The 21,087-nt window shown below is 36.0% G+C and overlaps 1 protein-coding gene across 1 annotated transcript in view; it reads right to left on the bottom strand.

The window, feature by feature from the left end:
- LOC150080136 (cell adhesion molecule Dscam1-like) overlaps positions 1-21,087 on the bottom strand; it is a 1,047,872-nt gene that overhangs the window by 224,986 nt on the left and 801,799 nt on the right. The window contains 1 exon segment of the mRNA XM_090381929.1: positions 294-299. Coding sequence (XP_090238055.1) covers positions 294-299 — 6 coding nt within the window.

Below are 21,087 nucleotides of genomic sequence, written 5' to 3'. Positions count from 1 at the left end.
GAAGCGTTACTTATTCGAAGTAGTGCAATATCATGGCAACTCGTTGTGAAGGCATTCACAATATGAGATATAACCTAAAACGATGCCACCTTAAAAATTTTCTGTTTATTCAGAAATGGCTGTGTATTATGATGCTAAGCACTTTATATACATAGTCTAAATTTGTTCGCTCGCAGCTTGAGGCTCTAGCCCTAAATGCACCTTAGTTGAAAAATTAAATATTAGAGGAAATAAGATATTCTATATCAAACAGCAATTTTGTTGATAATTTTGTTGATAATAATTTGACTTACCTGGTTCTGAAGTTGAAAGGTCAGCAGCAAAAAAATAACAATAAAAGAAAAAAAAAAAAAAAATATATATATATATATATATATACATACATACAATTAATATATAAAAATAATTTTGAAATAATTTAGGTCATCAAAAAAAAGAATCCTCTATATATATATATATATATATATACACACACACACACACAGCAAGTCCTCACTGTTTGTCATGGTTATGTTCCTAGAACTGCAATGAGCAACAAAAAAAATAAAAAAAAAAACAGAACAAAGATATGTTTTAAAGGGAAAATAAAAAATTTATTTGTGTGGCTAAAAAGCACAGATGTTCTTTAATTTTATGAAGCTATAAAAATTAATAAGAAGAGAAACAACTGGCAGCTCAACCCTCTCCTCAGTATTCAGTATACTTTTTTGCCTTCTCCCACATAATTTCTCGGTCACCAACTATTTTTTCTCCTTAGTATAAAATTCATGTAATATAAGATATAAATAAAGTTTACTTATATCACACATAATGTGGTCTCATTTTTCTTAAAGAATTGATTTTTGAGTGTTTAATTTTTTTTTCTTTGTAACAGGAAATAGCATCTTCAATTTTCCATGGCACAGCATTGCTATATTTCACATTACAGTTGTTTTCAGGAGCAAATTTCATAGCTTGTTTTATCATACAAAAGCACTTTGCATGTTAGGACTTTCTCTGGTGAAATTTCTTTACTTGTACTACTTGTATTCATTTCATTCATAATAGTAAAGAGAGTATTAAAACATCTAAAAATATTTTTTGCATTTAAATTATTCTTGAAAATAACAATAATGATGAAGTAACATTAAGGTTGCAATGAAATTAATATGAAATTTTGACAAATTCTCAATAAATACACAAAGCCCAACTGATTTAATAGCAACGTGATCTGATATAAGTTATCATGTACCCTAGTGTGCATATGATAAACAAGTGGTGACAAATTAAAGAAATGGTGAACAACAGAGTGACAAACAACAAGGGCTTACAATGTATAAATAAGTTAGAACTAGTAATCTGAAATATTTAGGCTCAATAAAAGCCAACAAACATGGGCTCTGGGGAAAACAGCCTTGCTGAACTGGCCCAGACTATGATTTCGAGCCCTTCACGGGCCATTTCAGCTGATCCCCTATTGCTCCTGGTTATATCTGAATATTATAACTATCTTTATTATTTTAATTCATATAGCTGTGTGTGTGTGTGTGTGTGTGTGTGTGTGTGTGTGTGTGTGTGTGCGTGCGTGCGTGCGTGCGTGCGTGCGTGTGTGTGTGTGTATTTCTTTTTAGTAAAAATCATTTTTAATACGTTTGAACAGCATTTGCACAGGTGATCTTGATCAAAACTTGAAATGGAAACACTTCACCTGCAGAAAAGTTCAGAATCTATTTATCATCATATAACAAATAGATTTAATATTCTATAATAATAAACTATAATTATATTTATTAATATATTATCATAGGTTTCACAGATGTTTTCTCCTCCACTTCAAAAATTACAAATAAAGTGGTGGGTGTACCAATTAATTATCATTATTTTAATTTTACTTAAATTATTAATTTTAATTTTATTCGTTAATCTAAACAAAGTTGCCAGTTACCTTAATTTTAATCTTTAATTTAGTCTAATTCTAACAAAATTCAAAAAATATTTAATAGAGTTAATACCAAGACAAACTATTTGTAATCCTGCTGTTACACTGTCATAAAAACACCAAAAGACCATACTGGCAACTATGGTTGCAGCAGTGTAAGTTTGACTAGGCAGCCTGGACTCCAGTGTCACTTCATTTGATTGGCTAAAATTAATAGGATTAACTGCTAAGTATTAAGCATTATTCTTTGGGATCTCCTTGGGTTATTAGCATTAGCTGATGCATATGATGCAAGAAAGAAAGCTAATACAGCATCTGTCAAAAGAAAAAAAAAAAAACCTTCCCAATTCACCCATCTGGTCACTCCAAATGTTTGTATAGTTCAGCTTTAAACTTATTTAAGCTATCAACTTCCACAACAGATGGAAGTCTGTTCCAGCAATCAACTACATGCTGGTTAAAGGCAAACTTCCACACATCTATTCTACAACTGTCTTTCCTCAATTTTAATATATGCCCCCTCAGGTTCTTAATCTGAGTAAGAGGAAGTATCCCATCAGCATTCAGCCTGCTCAAACCATACAAGGCCTTATACACCTCGATCAGATCACACGTCGCAGGTGCCTTGAACAGTATTTCTTAGTTAGAATGAAAAACCTGTTATCCTCCAAGATTAAGTCCCTGAAGGCTTTCCATTTAGAATTCACCATTGGTAACATCATCAGTTGATCCCACTGTATAGAATTTAAAAACTGTCTGACACCACTGTAGTCACCTTTAGGAAAACAGAAATCCTTCCCCTTACCCTTGATGATAGTTACATCTTTAAGTAAATCCCACATCAGTACACTGTGATCACTGTCACCTAGTGGTTCCTTTATCTGCAAGTTCTTAATGCATGAATATTCACTGTCAATAATCAGATCAAGAGTATTACTCCCTCTGGTTGCCTCTCGAACACGTTACTGTAGAAAACAATCCTCCAATAAATCCTTCAAAAGTTTTGCTAGAGTAGAAGTGACCAATCCACAAGTTCCAGTCAATATCTGGAAAGTTAAACTCCCCCAAGAGAAGATAAGATAATCTGATTTACTGGCCCATTCTATTTCTCTGCACAACTGTTCATTGTACTCATCAGAGTCAGAAGGCCTATAACATACTCCTATTCTCATTTTGCCTTTCCCAGTGTTTATGTCACACCAAACAGACTCAATATTACACTGTCCATCCGTGTCAACTGGATACGCTTCCTCAGATTTTGTGTTTTTAACTAACAGCACAACCCCTCCTCCCTTCCTGTCCTGTCTATCCTTTCTGTACACATTGTACTCTACTCCCCAAATTCCAATTCTGCACTGCTTACACCTGTGTAACACCACATCTCTGATATCCCAACAATATCTGTCTTTGATGCCTTGACTAGCACTTCAAGTTCATCAAATTTATTAACTATACTTCTAGCGCTGGTGTACATGCAAGTATACCTGCACCAGTTTCTACTCTTAGTTACCCTAACACCACCCATGTATTTACTTGTTCCACTATGACTCCCAGCAGTCCTGGAAATCTCTATTGCCTTGCTCTCCAGGCTGCACTCATTCTAATAGAAGCAGTGCAAGAATCGCTTTGGTGTCTGCCTGCGGCCACTGTTAACCTTTTTGTCTGTGTATCCCCCCAACCTGGGGGATTTTCCGACCCACCTATCACTGCCTCGATAGCATCAGCAAATATTCCTGCACCCTTTCTATTTAAGAGAATCCCATCCCTGTAGAAGCAGGGATTCTACCTGTGACCCTTGCACAATCTCTCCAGGGACGAATTGATTGACAAGGCTCTCAAACAGGCAATTCCCAATCTCTATTAATTGGACATTGCTTGTTTATAGTAGTATTACTTCCAGGTTTCTTTTTTAATTGGTTCAGGGCTGTTTCTGAGTAAGTGGATCTTGTTCTTATTTATCTTCGTTAATTAACATTGTGTTTTACACAAATATTAAATAGGTTTAGTAGCATTCGTTAGCTTCTTATTTTGAATTTAACTAGCAATTTTTGGAAGTTATGACTCCCGGTGTTGGCACCAATATTGTTGAACTAGCTGCCATATTGTAGTCAATAAGAAATAGCTTAACGTATATACGAGCATTATCTTGAACTGATAGCGTAAGGTATAAAGTAAAACTAGATAGCTTAATACGAAGAACTGTATTAGGAATCTGTTAGCTTACTATAGTAATATCAATTAATCAAAAATAATATTAATCTTAATAAAATTCATTGTTAATTAAATTGTATTTAAATGGAAATCATGATCCAGACTAGAGCTGCGAAGCAAAGATCACAGACTAGCGAGAGTGCAGTGACTTGGGGGAGAAACAAACGGGGTGAATCTCCAATGCATCACAGTCTCAAAATATGTTTGAAATGTGAAATTTTTACTGACCTTTCTAAAACAGGACATGATCTAGCCAAGGAGGATGCCTTTGTGTCTGCTAGGTGTCTAGAGCGTCAAGAAATTAGGTGCCAACTCAGTGTTCTGATGGGTGTCTATGAGAGCTTGAGGTGTAGGGTTAATGCCCTCAAAGAAATTAATATGAGGGGCCCATCAAGCTCTCAGCTGCCCAGCTCAATGGCTGAGCTCACTTCTCTGCATCAGGCAAAACAGAGGCAATCTCCAATGTGTTGGTCCGAAAGGAACGAGTTATTGTTGGTGACTCTATTGTCAGGGAGATGGGGAATATACTATGTAAGAAAGACAGGTGGAACAGGACCAGGGTATGTCTTCCAGGGGCAAATGTTGATGACATTGTAGAGCAGATATCATCTTTTAAGGGTACAAATGGTGTGTGGTTGTACACGTTGGAACCAATGACATTAAGAGTAAGAGATCTGCAGATTTACTCAATAAGTACAGGTCAAATGTTGAAAAAAAAGGCATGACTTGGGGTTGATTGTGAATGTCTGCAATTCGGCCCAGACATGATAGGAGGGAGTATATGATGAGAGACTTGTCGATCAGTTCGACCCTGGAGAGATTGTGCAAGGCTCAAGGAGTAGAATTTTTTCAGCCTGGTCTGTACTTGTTGACAGGAGAGACTGCAGGGATGGGATACACTTAAATAGAAAGGATGCAAGAATATTTACTGATGATATTGAAGCAGTGTTTGTGGGTTGGGAAACTGCTAGCTTGGGGGGGGGGATTCACAGACTAAAAGGTTAACAGTGGCCACAGGCAGAGGCAAAAGTGATTCTTGCACTGCTTCTATTAGAAATAGCAACATCCTGGAAAGCAAGGTAATGGAGAGTTCTGGGATTGCTGAGAGTCATAGTAGAACAGGTGAATACATGGGCTGTGTTAGAGTAACTAAGAGTAGGAACAGGTGCATGTACACCAATGTTAGGAGTATAGTTAATAGATTTGATGAGCTTAAAGTACTAGTCAAGACATCAAAGGCAGATATTGTTGGGATATCACAGACATGGTGTCACACAGATATAAGCAGTGCAGAATTGGAATTTGGAGAGTACAATGTGTACAGAAAGGATAGACAGGACAGGAAGGGAGGAGGGGTTATGCTGTTAGTCAAGACACACATAAAATCTAAGGAAGTCCACCCAACTGATGTTGGTGGACAATGCAGTGAGTCTGTCTGGCGTGAAATAAGCAATGACAAAGGAAAAAAAGAGAGTAGGAGTGTGTTATAGGCCTAATGAATCTGATGACTATAATGAGCAATTGTGCAGAGAAATAGACTGAGACAGTAAATCAGAATGTCTTATAATGGGGGATTTTAACTTTCCAGATATTGACTGGAACTTGTGTGTTGGTCACTCGCACACTAGCAAGACTTTTGTGGATTTATTGGATGACTGTTTTCTACATCAGCATGTTCGGGAGGCAACTAGAGGGAGTAATACTCTTGATTTGATTATCAGCAGTGATTATTCATGCATTAAGAATTTGCAGATAAAGGAACCACTGGGTGACAGTGATCACAATGTATTGATGTGGGAATTACTTAAAGACGTAACTACCATCAAGGCTAAAGGGAAGGGCTTTTGCTTTCATAAAGGTGACTATGGTGGTCGCAGACAGTTTTTAAATTCTATATGGGATCAACTGATGATGTTACCAACATTGAATTCTAAATGGGAAGCCTTCAGGGACTTAATTTTGGAGGCTACTAGGCTTTTCATTCCAAATTCATCTGACATCCATTTAGGCCTAAATGGATGTCAAATGAATTAATGAGGCTTGTAGCAGAGAATAAGAATGTATGGGATGTATATAAAGTATCATCTGACACAGAAGCTTATGGCAGGTATAAACTAGTCTGTAATGAAGTCACAAAGGAGGTTGGGCAGGTGAAGGCAGATTACGAGAAACATTTGGCAAAGGATGGAAAGAAAAACAGCAAAGAGTTCTTTAATTATATAAACCCTAGAAGGAAAGGGATGAATCAGATTGTACTACTTAACACAGGTGGATTGACTATTGATGATCATACTGAGATTGCTGAGAGTCAACGAGAAACATTTGGCAAATTACGAGAAACATTTGGCAAAGGATGCAAAGAAAAACAGCAAAGAGTTCTTTAATTATATAAACCCTAGAAAGAAAGAGATGAATCAGATTGGACTACTTAACACAGTTGGATTGACTATTGATGATCATACTCAGGTAGCTGACAAACTGAATGAGTATTTTGCATCTACATTCACACATGAGGAGTCATTCAATGAGGGGAGTGCTAGAAGTTTATCAAACGTTAACAGGAAGCTAAGTGATTTTGTAATAACTGAGAGCAAAGATATAAGGTCTTGAATGTGTTGAGCAAGCTGAATGGTGATGGGATTCTTCCTCTTGCTCAGACTAAAAACCTGAGGGGGCACAGTTTCAAATTAAGGAAAGATAGTTGTAGAATAGATGTGCGAAAATTTGCCTTTAGGCAGTGAGTAGTTGATTGGTGGAACGAGCTTCCATCTTTTGTTGTGGAAGCTAATAGCTTAAATAAATTTAAGGCTCAGCTAGACAGGCATTTGGAATGAATGGATAGGTGAAATAGGAGCGTTGTTTTTTTTTTTTGGTTGATGCTGCATAAGCTTGCTTTCTTGCATCGTATGCCTCTACTAATGCTAATCTGCATCCCTTTGTTTCAGTTTATATTGTTTCATATTGCCCCAGCCAAAAATACAGTATTTCTTTAAATTATTCTCCTATTATTGACCCTTTCTGTTGTTAAAATTGAGGTTAGGGAAGTTTCCAATTGGAAGAACTGCCCTGGCCAAAACCTATCTAGCTGGTTAGTTAAAATCATTACTCCAGCTGTTCCACCAAACCAAAGAACACTGAAAAATTCACAGTATATCTCAAGCCACTTACAAAATATTCAGTTCAATTCTTGTGATGTGCTAGTCTACTTTGATATGGACAATATGTTTACAAATATCCCTTTGGAGGAGACTAAGACCATCCTCATCCAATTCTTAGGAAATTCTCTTATCATGGAATTCCTCCAAATCTTATAAGCACACATTAGCATTAGTAGAGGCATATGAAGCAAGAAACCAAGCTTATACAGCATCAGCCAAAAAAAACTCCTTCCCATTTTACCTATCAGTTCACTCCGTTCAGCTTAATTTAATTAAGCTGTCCACTTCTACAATGACAGATGGAAGTTTGTTCCAGAAATCAACCACCCGCTGACAAAAGGTGGTTAATTTCTGGAACAAACTTCCATCTGTCACTGTAGAATTGGATATAATAGATTACAGATCTGACTAATGGACAAAGTTATTTCAAATTTCTTGAAATAGCTTCATTCAAGATGACAGAGTTATGCAGCTTAAAAATATGGGGACCAGTATGTTGATATCATACTGGTCCCAATGTACATAAAATATTGGGACCGGTATGTTGATATCATGATTGTGATTTGGCAATGTGGACAACCAGAAATCCATCATTTTCATGTTTTTCAATACCCCACTCCAAAATTTAAAAAAAAACAGGAAAAAACCTTGCCTTTTTATATTAAAATTTAAATCTATTTTGATATTTATTTAAATATCAAAGGAAATGTTACACAGTAGATCGACAATCTGCCCCTAGAAACCAAAATAGGCATTTTAAACGGATTCATTTTAAGTGCCTGGGGCCTCTGTAATGATCAGGCTCTCCAGAATGAAATAAAATATATTTATCATACCTTCAGGAAAAGTGGGTATCACAAGAGTCTCATAAACAGGACTATGAAAAATACAGAAGCAAAAATTCAATAACCCCAATACCCCCAATGGATAATAACAATAGCACTCAATTTATATAAATTCTTTATGCACCAATAAGTGAACATATAACAAAAATTAACAGAAAACACAACTATAATAGTGCAACTGCATCATTACTACAAAACACACAACAGAAATGCAATCAGGAGCCAAAACATTAAAAATCTCTTAACCCCCTCCCCCCTCCCCAGCTTATTTCTTCCAAATCTAAAATTCTTGTCACCAAACTGTTTACAAATTGTAGTATAGGGCTTGTAATAATGCTAACACTAGATAGGGTAAATGGAGATTGTTTTTGAAAGCCAAATAATACAAATCTAACATAGCTAATAGCAGAATAAAAAAACTGGATCCTGCCCTCCACTCATGGACGGAGAGTCAAAGTTGGATTTCCCAACTTTGACTCTCCGATGGGTTCAATAATAGGAGACTGTTTAAAGAAACATTTATGAAATAAAGGAATAAAGATGGATAAGAACCACATCTACATATTCAAAAATATAGTCCAATTAAAAGTAATCTAACAGTAATAGTACTATAAACAGGCAAAACCTAAAGCCCAGTCAATAACCTGAACAGATCCCAAAGAATGTCCCAGAGGAAATCATGAGCTGAACACCGGAATCTAAAAGATCCTTACCTAATCTTACTTAATTCCAGCAAGTCAATACTTAATAGTTAATCCAACTTCATTTTAACCAATCAAATCAAGTGTCCTTCTTTAACTATATTATAATAAAGATAATTAAATGGTAAACTATCTCATTTTCAAATTTGCAGTCACTGAAGAAGTGGAGGAGAAAACATCTGTGAAATATGATTTTTATACTCTATTAGTAATAAATAGATTCTAAATGTTATACAGATGAAATGCTTTCATTTCAAGTATTTTAAACTCATTTTTGTTAGGAATTTAATTAATTTATCAAATTTAATTAATTAACAAACATTAATTAATACTTATATTAAATACAGTAAATCCTTGTAATATATGCACCCAATTTATGTTAACAAATTTAACATAAAATTTGTTATGATGTTACGTCACCTTTGTTTTGATGCAATATAACTCTGTGACTTTTACTATTTTGATGTATGTTTTTGTTACTGTGAAAATCACATTATACATTATTTGAAGTTCTTAAAATATTTTAAAATGTTTGGACTCATCCTTGTGAATGGAAAACATCATGCAAATGGCATGGTTGCTTTCAGGAGAAGGAAAATCAAACTCTTATTTTCTTATTTAAGGAAAAGTTAAACTCTTTATGTTAAAGCATTATCATGTCAGTGAATAATCCAAACTTGAAGAATGGGTGACTTTGAAAAGGTTGATGAGGATGATAAGGAAGAACTATAAGCACAACCAATGCAATGAGAAAGATTCCAAAGTGATAATATTAATATCTCTTAGTTATCCACCAAACATCTATCTGATTTGTATGCCTTTCTCAATGAAGCCAAGAAAATTCTAGTAAAGAATGATTGCAACATGAAATACAATTGTGAATTTATCTGGATATTAGAAAATCCCACCAGCTGAATTAAGGAGCTTGTGAAGATAAAAAGAAGGCCAGACAAACATAATTTATATTTATTAATAATTAATTAATCATTTATATTACTCTTAATGTGTAAGCATTTATTTCTTTGTATGTATTTCTGTATGCTGCATCCATATTTTTAATTTCTGTTTCCAACAAAACTGTAGAGCAAGAACATATTCTGGTTACAATATTAAATCTATACAAAAATATATGAGTACCAAAATATCATATAAATATATATTTATGATTCTGATATAATGGATGGATTGCACATCTACCAGAAGAATTGAGGATTGCATATATAGACAGTCCTTGATCTACTAAAATTATGCCAAACCAGAATGAAAAAATACTTTTTTTATGAAAACCTCAAACACAAGAGGTATTAGAACCTATAGTACTTAGTACCGTGCATGGGTTGGAGGTTGAGAAGACAAAAGAAAACATTTGTTGACATTAGACTTGAACTTCTGTAGACCATAATTTTCAGGAAATATGTATGATGGAAGGTTGTTCCAGAAAACGGCAGTTGAATGAATAAACGAGGAAGATGAAAAGTTGGTTCTGTGAGTTTGAAGTTGGACAGTAAATGGACGTTAGCTGGTGATGGCACAGATTCAGACTGTTTTGAAAGAGAGAGAGAGAGAGAGAGAGAGAGAGAGAGAGAGAGAGAGAGAGCGGGAATTATAGATGCCAATTCAGAAAAACAGTGCCCATGGAAGTATCTGTAGAAAAGACATGCAGCTGAAACAGTACATCTATGAGACAAAAGAGTGAAGAGACTCTGTTAGAGATCAGTCATTAATTAACCTAATTGACCTCTTCTGAATGGAATCTAGAAGCCTGTGAGAGGTTTTGGTGGCACTGCCTAGATGTGGGAACAATATTCCATGGTAGGGCAGATTTGCAATTTGTAAAAGTGAACACTGTTTGGAAGAAAAGTAACACCGAGAGCAAAAGAGAAAACCAAGTTTTTTAGATGCAGAGGAAGCAATATTTGTAATGTGCTTGTGCCAAGAGAGATTAGAAGTCAGAATAATCCCCAAAAGAGATATATTATCTTGCCTAAAATTGGAGTGTCACCAAAGATAAGCATAGGAGCAGAAGAATCCTTTTTGCGGGATATAAGACAGGACTGAGTTTAAGAAGGATTGAAATCAACTAAGTGTCTTTGCCTCACTGGAGATTGGCATTTAAGAAATTGGTAGCAGATATTTGAGATGTTTAAGCTGATTTTGCAGGGCAAGGTGTCTCAAACTGGAAAGTGGAATGCAATCTGCTATAATCAGTGAAATTCTGGATAGGATTTCTGGTCAATGGAAGAAGGTCATTAATATACAAGAGGAAAATAGTGGGGGAAAGAACTGAACTTGGGCGACACCAGCATTAGTAGAGAAGTTAGATGACAGAGAGCCATCTACCATCACCTTCAGTGAGTGATCAGAGAGAAAATTGGATAACCAATTACAAAAAACAGTTGGCAAACCATAAGATGGAAGCTTGTTTAGAAGACCTTTATGCCAAACACGATCGAAAGCCTTTGAGATGTCAAGAGCTACTGACTGTGTTTCAACAAACTTTCCATTGAATTTGTCCATAAATGGGTAACATAAGCCAGAATATCACCAGTGGATCGGCACTGATGGAATCCATACTGGCGATCGTTGATCAGATGGAAGGTTTCTAGATAGTTTAAGAGTTGGCAGTTAACTGGTTTCTCCATTACTTTAGAAAGAGTAGAAATAATTGCAATGGGACAATAATTGGATGGGAGGGTTTTGTCAACCTTTTTAGGAACATACATATACATACCAGAAAAAGCAAATTTAGAAAGAAATGACAAGGGAGAATTCAAGCAAAAATAGTTGAACCACAATGTTAATACCAGTTGCCTATGTTTTAAGGCCCTTGACTCAAAAACTGTTTCACGAACATTTTAATTTAGAAACATGAAACATGAAGAAATAAACTACCATATGAGATATGCAAAGTAATGTTTTAATTATTAAATATGCTTTAATTATTAAATAAATATTAAATAGCTGAGCTTCTTCAGAGAGATCTAGATAGACTTCAGGAATGGTCAGAAAAATGGCAGCTGTGCTTTAATCCAACAAAGTGTAAGGTATTACACCCAGTAATCCCAAAAAAACTTATTCACTTGGTGGAGTTCAACTAAACCCAGTACTGGAGGAAAGGGACTTGGGTGTTACGATATGGTCAGACATGAAATTCTCTGAGCATTGTAAACAGGTTTCAAGGAAGGCCCATCGATGATCTTTGGTGTCCTATCGATGATCTATCGAACTTTTGCAAGTAGAGATAGGGACGTGATAAACCCATTATATAAGGCTTATGTTAGACCACACTTGGAATACTGTGTTCAAGTATAGAGACCGCACCTAAAGAAAGACATCGAGCTTCTTGAAAGGGTGCAATGAAAGGTAACTTGCCTGGTGAGATCAGCAAAAGGGCGTCCTTATGAGGAAAGACTTCGAATATGTGGGTTTCAGTGTTTGGAAACTAGACACCTTAGAGGAGATTTGATTGAGGTGTTTAAGGCTCTGAGAGGCATCAGTAAAATGAATGAGGACAAAATTTTTAAGATTATAAATGATGCTAGAACTAGGGGACATGAATTCAAGTTATGGGGGAAAATTTTTAGATTGGACTGCAGGAAGTTTTATTTTAGCCAGCGAGTTATAAATTACTGGAATAAGTTGCCTACATGGATGGTAGAGGCCGACAGTTTGGGGAAATTCAAAGGTCATCTGGATAGTACTTTCGGGTAAGGGAAGCGCATAGGGTCATAGGTTTAATTTCCTTTTTTTTTTTTTTTTTATTAATTATTATTATTTAGTTATTTATTTTATTTTATTTTTATCATTGTTTTGTTCGGATTTTTTTTTTTTTTTTTTTTTTTTTTTTGGCTGGTGCAGAATAAGCCATAGGCTTTCTTGCACCATGCGGCCGTTACTAATACTAATACTAATATTAATATAAGGAGGAAAGAGGTATTTATTTTTGTATTCTCTGATCTGCACTGTATACTGTATTTGACTTTACCTGTTTAATTGAACTGAAGATTGTTTAATACCAACTACTGTAGTCTCCGTAGCCAAGTGGTCAGGAGCGGGAGTGCAGTAGCACACACTCTTTGAGTATACTGGAGTTCAAGCCCCTGACTGATAAATATGGTCAATCTGCCAACCCGCACTGGACCAGTGTGGCAGATTATGGTCCATTTCCCTCAGTATGAATTGTTGAGGAGGCTTCCATTCTGCAGTGGGTTGATAATGGCTGCAGTTAACTTTAACTGTACGATATTCCCAGTTTTTAGATTATTTCAAAAATGAAAGAGGGGAACAGGCCTTGCCCTTGCTGTAAAACTCATTTCAAATAATAAACACTGTAGAAATCTTAATATGACAAATTTAAGTCACAATTTTAGAATTTTGTTTGTGTAGCTATAGTGTATGCATACTTAATATTTATCTTCCCTTTTCTTATATATCTAATGGTATCTTATATGCAGTTGCTCTTTTAGATTACCCTTAATGCTAACTTAAAAGTATCAGTAATAATTTCTGGGCACTAACTTTCTCATTCCTTCATCTTAATACATAGAAATAAAATAGTTGTAATCAGAACTTCAGTGTTTGTTATAGATTTTTTGAGTTATTGCAGTTTACACAAGTTCAATGAAGGTGATAGTAGCAGTAGTAGTAGTGGCATGTGATGCAAGAAAGCAAGTGTATGAGCTTATGCAGCATCAGCCAAAAAAAAAAAAAAAAAAAATCACACCATTCCCTCCAAATACCTGTCCAGTTCCTCCTTAAATTTATTCAACCTATCAACTTCCACAACGACAGATGGAAATTTGTTCCAGCAATTAACCAACCGCTGGCTAAAGGCAAATTTCCGCACATCTATTCTACATCTATCTTTTCTTAATTTGAATTTATGCCCCCTTAGGTTCATAATCTGAACAAGTGGAAGGATCCCATTAGAATTCAGCGTGCTCAACCCATTCAAGGCCTTATACACTTCAATCAGATCAACACGCAGGTGGCTAGTCTCCAGCCACTGAAATCTGCAGAACTTAAGCCTCTCTTGGTAAGAGGATCCCTTCATTCCCCTCACCAATCTTGTTGCCCTTCTCTGTACACGCTCAAGTAAATCTACATCCTTCCTAAAATGAGGCCTCTAGACCTGTACGCAGTACTCAAGGCGTGGCCTGACCACTGCCTTATACAGAGGGACAATCACCTCCTTCTACCTGCTAGCAAAATTCCTATATATCATTGACAAAACCCCATGACCTGCCCTGGCAGCCTGTCTGCATTGCTCAGAAAACTTCATATCTGACTGCACAATTACTCCCAGGTCTTTTTCATTTTCTACCATCTTAAGTGTAGTACCACACAGTTGGTACGTTTCTCTGGGTTACTTCTACCCATATGCAGTACTTTGCATTTGTCAAGGTTAAACTTCAGTTGCCACTTCTTAGCCCATCTGCCCAAATTATCCAGATCCTGTTGCAGTAGCACACTGTCATTACTGTCATTAACAACCCTGCCAACCTTTATATCATCTGCAAACTTCAACATTAAGCCTGATATATACCTTCATCAATATCATTGATAAATATACAAAACAACACTGGATCCAACACCGAACCCTGTGGGACTCAAAAGATTTCCTGAAATCCAAATATATGATATCAAAATTATTTTTGGCATCCAGTTCCTTTGTAACCATATCATAATATCCTATCAAATTTGTCAGACAAGACTTTCCCTTAGCAAACCCATGCTGTGTCTGAATTATTGCTGCAGTCTTGTCTAGATGATCCTGCAATGCATCTTTGACCAGTGACTCCATTATTTTACCCGGAACAGAAGTTAAACTAACTGGTCTGTAATTACTCGTGTCACCCTTCGATCCCCCTTTGTGAATTGGGGATACATTTGCACATCTCCAGTCAGTGGGAATCTCCCCTGAGTCCAAGGATGCTCTCATAATTACGGCTAAGGGTTTGCTTAGTTGCTTTTCCACCTCCTTTAATATAACTGGATAGATCCCATCCACCCCAGGTGCTTTTCTTATGTTTAACTTTGACAATTTCTCCTCCACTTTGCTTTCAGTTATTACAAAATCATTAAGTATCCTGCTACAATTTGATAACCTTCTGCCATTTTCAAACCTTAATAATTCCTTATGTGTGAATGTAGATGCAAAATACTCATTCAGTTTGTTTGCTATCTGAGCAGGATCATCAACAGTCGAACCATCGATGTCAAGTGGACCAATCAGATTCATTCCCTTCCTTTTAGAGTTTATATAAGTAAAGAAATCCTTGATGTTTTTCTTAGCATCTTTTTCCAAGGATTTCTCGTAATCTGCCTTCGCCTGCCTAACCTACTTTGTGACCTGATTACAGACTAGCTTATATTTGCCATAGGCTTCTGAGTCGCTTGATAATTTATATGCATCCCATGCATTTTTTCTTCTCTGTTACGAGTCTCATTAGTTCATTTGATAACCATTTAGGCCTAAACCTTGAACAATATTTTTTAATAGGTATGAAACTTTTAGTAGCACCCACGATTAATTCCTTGAATGCTTCCCACTTAGAATTTACTGTTGGTAACATCATCAGTTGATTCCACTGTACAGAATTTAAAAACTGTCGGAGACCACTGTACTCACCTTTACAGAAGCAAAAACCCTTTCCTTTACCCCTGATGGTAATTAAATCTTTAAGTAAAGCTCACATCAGTACACTGTGATCACTGCCACCTAGTGGTTCCTTTATCTGCAAATTCTTAATACACGAATGTTCACTGCTGATAACCAGATCAAGCGATTAATTGCATAACACCTAGATTTCTTCTTCAATCCAGTTATGTCCAGTTACTGCTGTTGCTTCATAGAGAATGATGATTGTCAGTGTAGTTACTCTGCAACAGAAAGTATTGTATCTGTATTCCTACGAACCTGACTGTTTTACACTAAAGAATTAACTCTTTTCTAATTCCTGTTTTTAATTGTTTATATGGATTTCCAGAAACCTTGTGAGAGTTTCATTATTATTGACTTTCTCAAATAAATAGTGGAAAGTTAAATTAAAGTATTTTATATTGTTTGATGTTAATGTTTATTTTCTGTCCATTTCCACTCTACATCTGCATTCTTGTTTCTTCAGATATTATTAATTAAGCTGCATTCCCAAAGTGATCAACAATAAGCAGCATCTATTGTATATATACTATCGAAAGAAGGGGAATCTCCACTGTCACAAATCTGTTGGAAACCTCTTTTCTTGCCACTAGGGCTATTGATCAAAAGGAACAGTTTGATATTATCTATTTGGACATGCATTAGTCCAGAAACTAAATGAAAGGCTGCTGCCATTGATTCAGTTACTGTTTACCAGACTCATTCTTAAATCAATTCTATGCAATTTCAGGTGACCTTCTCCACTTCATTAGACCCACACTTATTTACAGGTCACTATTATTTTCCATTTGAGCCAGATGTGTTAAAAAAAAAATATTTTAACTGGTAAGTGGAAAATTTTGGCCTTGACTTTCTCCTCTTTAATTCTCCCTTTATTTTGTCTTGGAGTTCAACTTGTCTTGCAGATGATTTGAAAATCTCAGCCATTTCCAATCCTTTGGTCTATCCATATACATACAAATATCATGCCATATTATTATCTCCATAAAGAAGGCACCTTTTATTCTAATTTTTCCCAAATATTTTTGCCCAGACAATTCCAGAGGTCCCTGTGCATAAAGACTTGGGAACCTAATTTGATAAAAAATTTATTTTTAATACTCATCTCCAAAAACTCAAAACCTATCTAAAAAGAACATGGCTATTAAGGCAATATCTGTTACATATAAACAATTCAGCTGTTATCCAAAAATTCATCAAGGTGTTTGTTTACACATTCATTCTGTGTGGTTCTGGAGTTTGGTCTAGTGCTGCCCATTCCAATCTAAAGAATCTTCTAGTGGTTGAATGAGAGCTCCTGAAATTGATTAATTTAAAACTGGGTTTCATTTACACAATATCCGGAAGTTGTTTGTTAAAACTTGGGTTTTCCTGATGTTAAAGATGTTATCAACTTAAAATCTTTGTCTTCCTTTACTAAAATATATAACTAGCATTGACTCACGCCTTCAATTTGGAAGTGACTGGAAACTAAGAAATACTGTTGAAAGCTTAGACCTAATTGGATGTCAGATGAACTAATAAAACTCATAGCAGAGAGGAAAAAATTAGTGGGATGCATATAAATTATAAGGTGGTACAGAAGCCTATGTTAGATATAAAATAGTCTACAATCAAGTCACAAAGGAAGTTAGGCAAGGTAAAGCAGATTATGAGAAATCATTGGCAAAGAATGCAAAGAAAAACAAACATTTCATTATTTATGTGAACAGTAGAAGGAAGGGGATGAATTACATTGGTCCCCTTGGTATTATGGTTTAACAGTTGATGATCTTGCCCAGGTTGCAGACTGACTGAATAGGCATTTTATATCAAAATTCACATGAGGAGGAAAAAACAATTTATAAACCTCTGACATTCCATAAAATTCTTTATGGAAGAGGATGTCAGAACTTTATCAAACTCTAACAGGAAGCTAAATGATTTTGTGGTAACTAAGAGGAAAGTGGAAGAGAAATTGTTGAAGCTAAATGTAAAAAAGGCACCTCAGGTGGATGGGATCTATTTAATTATATTAAGGGATGCAGCAAAACAGGTAAGAAAACCTTTATCCATTATTATGAGAGCATCTCTGGATTCAGGGAAGGTGCCTATGGATTGGAGATGTGCAAATGTACCCCAATTCACAAAGCGGGATCAAAGGATGGCATGGGTAATTATAGACCTGTTATCTTCAGTCACAGCATTGATTTGTTAAGGGACGATCTTCTCTAAACAATTTGATTGAATACTATGATACAGCAACAAAGGAAGTGACTGTAAAAAATAATTTTGATATCATATTCTTAGATTTCAGGAAAGATTTTGATACTGTTGCACACAGGGCATTAAAGGAAAGTTATTGATATGAATGAAGGCATAGTTGAGTAGGAGAACCCCCATATGCAACTATTCCTTTGTAATATACTGAAATATATCCCTACAATCCTATAGTTTTAGGGGGTATATTTCAGTATGTAGCTCAAATTCTGGGAGTTAGAAGTAAACATAACAGTTATTTTTAAAGTAGAGTTTTACTTCTTTACACTGCTCAGCTGTTCATTTAGATGAAATGCCTTATTCAGCACATGTTTACTAAAAGACTGCCTAGCAGCTGATGAAAAGCTAGCATGCTTCAAACAGCTGTCCTGGTAGTGTCTCAGATTTTTAAATGTATAGTGGATTTGCCTTTTCTGGCGATGCTTACAATTTAAAAAAGAATATTAGGCACTTAAGCAAAACCATGGATAATATCATTTTCTCTAAGTTGAACATCAATCTAAGCCTTAAGATTAGAAACTTAGCTTGGCCCTTGGTTTCCAGTCAGAACAAAGATTTCTCCATAAATAAAATCAAACACAGAAAAAGTGTATGAATTTTATTGTAAACATTTGACTGAAATATTCTCCTGAAATCCTATAGTAGACAGAGATTTATTTTTTAAAATGATGTATTTTAATATTTTATGTTAAAAAATCTTTTGTATCTAAAATATTGTGTTTGTCGTTAAAATATATTTCATATCATATTTTATTGATTATACTGCTTTGTTATAATTAATCCACTCTTTTTCCAATCCACTTCTTTTCAAATACTTCAAGGGGGAATATCAAAACACTGCTGGTTAAAACACCATAAGGGTCAATTGTGCTAAAATTTTATAACAGGTTAAGCCTCTAACTTATCAGATGGTAGCTTAACCATCAATAAGTTGGTTATGCTACAAAGTAAACTCATATAAACTCATTATCAATATTAGCATTAGCATTAGTAGAGGCATTTGATGCAAGAAACCAAGCTTATGCAGCATCAGCCAAAAAAAAAATAAAATAAATAAAATAAATAAATAAAAAATAATAATAATAAATAAATAAAAAATAACCACTTCCACTTCACCCCTCTGCTCATTCTAAATACCTGTCCAGCTGAGCCTTAAATTTGTTTAGGCTATCAACTTCAACAACAAGCGATGGGAGTCTATTCCACAAACCAACTGCCCGCTGGCTAAAAGCAAATTTCCGCACATCTATCCGACATCCGTCCTTCCTCAATTTGAATTTATGCCCTCTCAGGTGATTATTCTGAGCAAGAGGAAGAATCCCATCGGCATTGAGCATGCTCAAGCCATTCAAAGCCTGATACACCTCTATCAGATCACCTCGCTGGTGCCTAGTCTCCAGACACTGTAATTTGCAAAACTTAAGCCTTTCTTCTTAAGAGCACCCCTTTGTTCCATTCACTAATCTTGTTGCCCTTCTCTGTACTCGTTCCAGCAGCTCTACATCCTTCTTGAAATGAGGCCTCCAGACCTGTATACAGTACTCTAGGTGTGGCCTGACCATCGCCTTATACAACGGAATAATCACCTCCTTATCCCTGCTGGAAAAGAGGAAGAATCCCATCGGCATTGAGCATGCTCAAGCCATTCAAAGCCTGATACACCTCTATCAGATCACCTCGCTGGTGCCTAGTCTCCAGACACTGTAATTTGCAAAACTTAAGCCTTTCTTCTTAAGAGCACCCCTTTGTTCCATTCACTAATCTTGTTGCCCTTCTCTGTACTCGTTCCAGCAGCTCTACATCCTTCTTGAAATGAGGCCTCCAGACCTGTATACAGTACTCTAGGTGTGGCCTGACCATCGCCTTATACAACGGAATAATCACCTCCTTATCCCTGCTGGAATAACCCCAATGCTTATGTCACACCAAACTGACTTGACACTGCGCTGTCCAGCAATGTCGACTGGCTTCACTTCCTCGGATTTTATGTATTTCTTAACTAGTAGCATAAACCCTCCTCCCTTCCTATCCTGTCTATCCTTTCTGTAGACATTGTACTCCCCAAATTCCAGTTCTGCATTCCTTATATCTGTGTGACACCACGTCTCTGAAATCCCAACAATATCTGCCTTTGATGTTTTGAGCAATACCTCAAATTCATCGAATTTATTTACTACACTCCTAGCATTGGTGTACACACAAGTATACATGCACCTGTTCTTTTTTCTTAGCTACCCTAACACAACCCATGTGTTTACTTGTACCCCAATGATTCCCAGCAGTCTCTGAAATATCCTGAATCTTATTTTCCAGGCTGCGGCTCATTCCAATAGAAGCAGTGCAAGAATCACTTTCAACTCTGCCAGTGGCTACTGTTAATCTATTAGTCCTTGTATACCCCCAATCTAGCAGTTTTCCGACCCACCTAACACTGCCTCGATAGCATCAGCAAACGTTCTTGCACCCTTTCTATTTAAGTGTATCCCATCCCTGTAGAAGCAGTCTCTCGTGTTAACAAGTTCAGACCAGGCTGAAAAAAATTCTACCCCTTGAGCATTGCACAATCTTTCCAGGGCTGAATTGATCGACATTGGACATTAAGCTTGATATTAAATCATCAATATTATTTTTAAATACAGAAAACAACAGTGGAGCCAACACTGAATCCTGAAGGACTCCACTGATAGCATTGGTCCACGATGACCAGTGTCCATTGATTACCACTCTCTGACTTCTCCCATTCAACCATCCCTTTATCCATAGCATCCAATAGCATCCATCCCTTTATCCATAGCATCAAATTTGCCTCCAATGCTACACTGCTCCAATTTTTTCAACAGTCTTCCATGTGCAACAGTATAAAAAGCCTTTCTAAGATCCAAATAAATAAAATCAAAGTACTTCCCTGCATCCAGTTCTTTTGTGACTACATCATAGTATCCAATCAAATTGGTCAGGCAAGGCTTTCCCTTAACAAAACCATGCTGTGTCCGAAATATAACTGAAGCCTTGTCTAGATGATCCTGCAGTGCTTCTTTAAATAGTGACTCCATTAATTTTCCTGCAACAGAAGTTATACTAGCAGGTCTATAATTACTTGTGTTGCCCTTTGATCTTCCTTTGTGAATTGGGGTCACATTTGCACATCTCCAGTCCATGGGTACCTCCCCTGAGTTCAAAGAAGCTCCCATAATTATGGCTAAGGGTTTGCTTACTTCCTTTGCTACCTCCTTTAATATAACTGGAGAGATTCCATACACCCCAGATGCCTTTTTTATGTTTATCTTCAAAAATTTCTCCTCCACTTTCCTCTCAGTTATTAAAAAATCATGTA

This window comes from Mastigoproctus giganteus, chromosome 9, assembly GCF_048544385.1.
Source record: "Mastigoproctus giganteus isolate SK-2022 chromosome 9, ASM4854438v1, whole genome shotgun sequence".
NCBI classification, from domain to species: Eukaryota; Metazoa; Arthropoda; class Arachnida; order Uropygi; family Thelyphonidae; genus Mastigoproctus; species Mastigoproctus giganteus.
The sequence above is the reverse complement of the archived record's forward strand: the minus strand, read 5'-3'. Positions and strand labels throughout refer to the sequence as shown.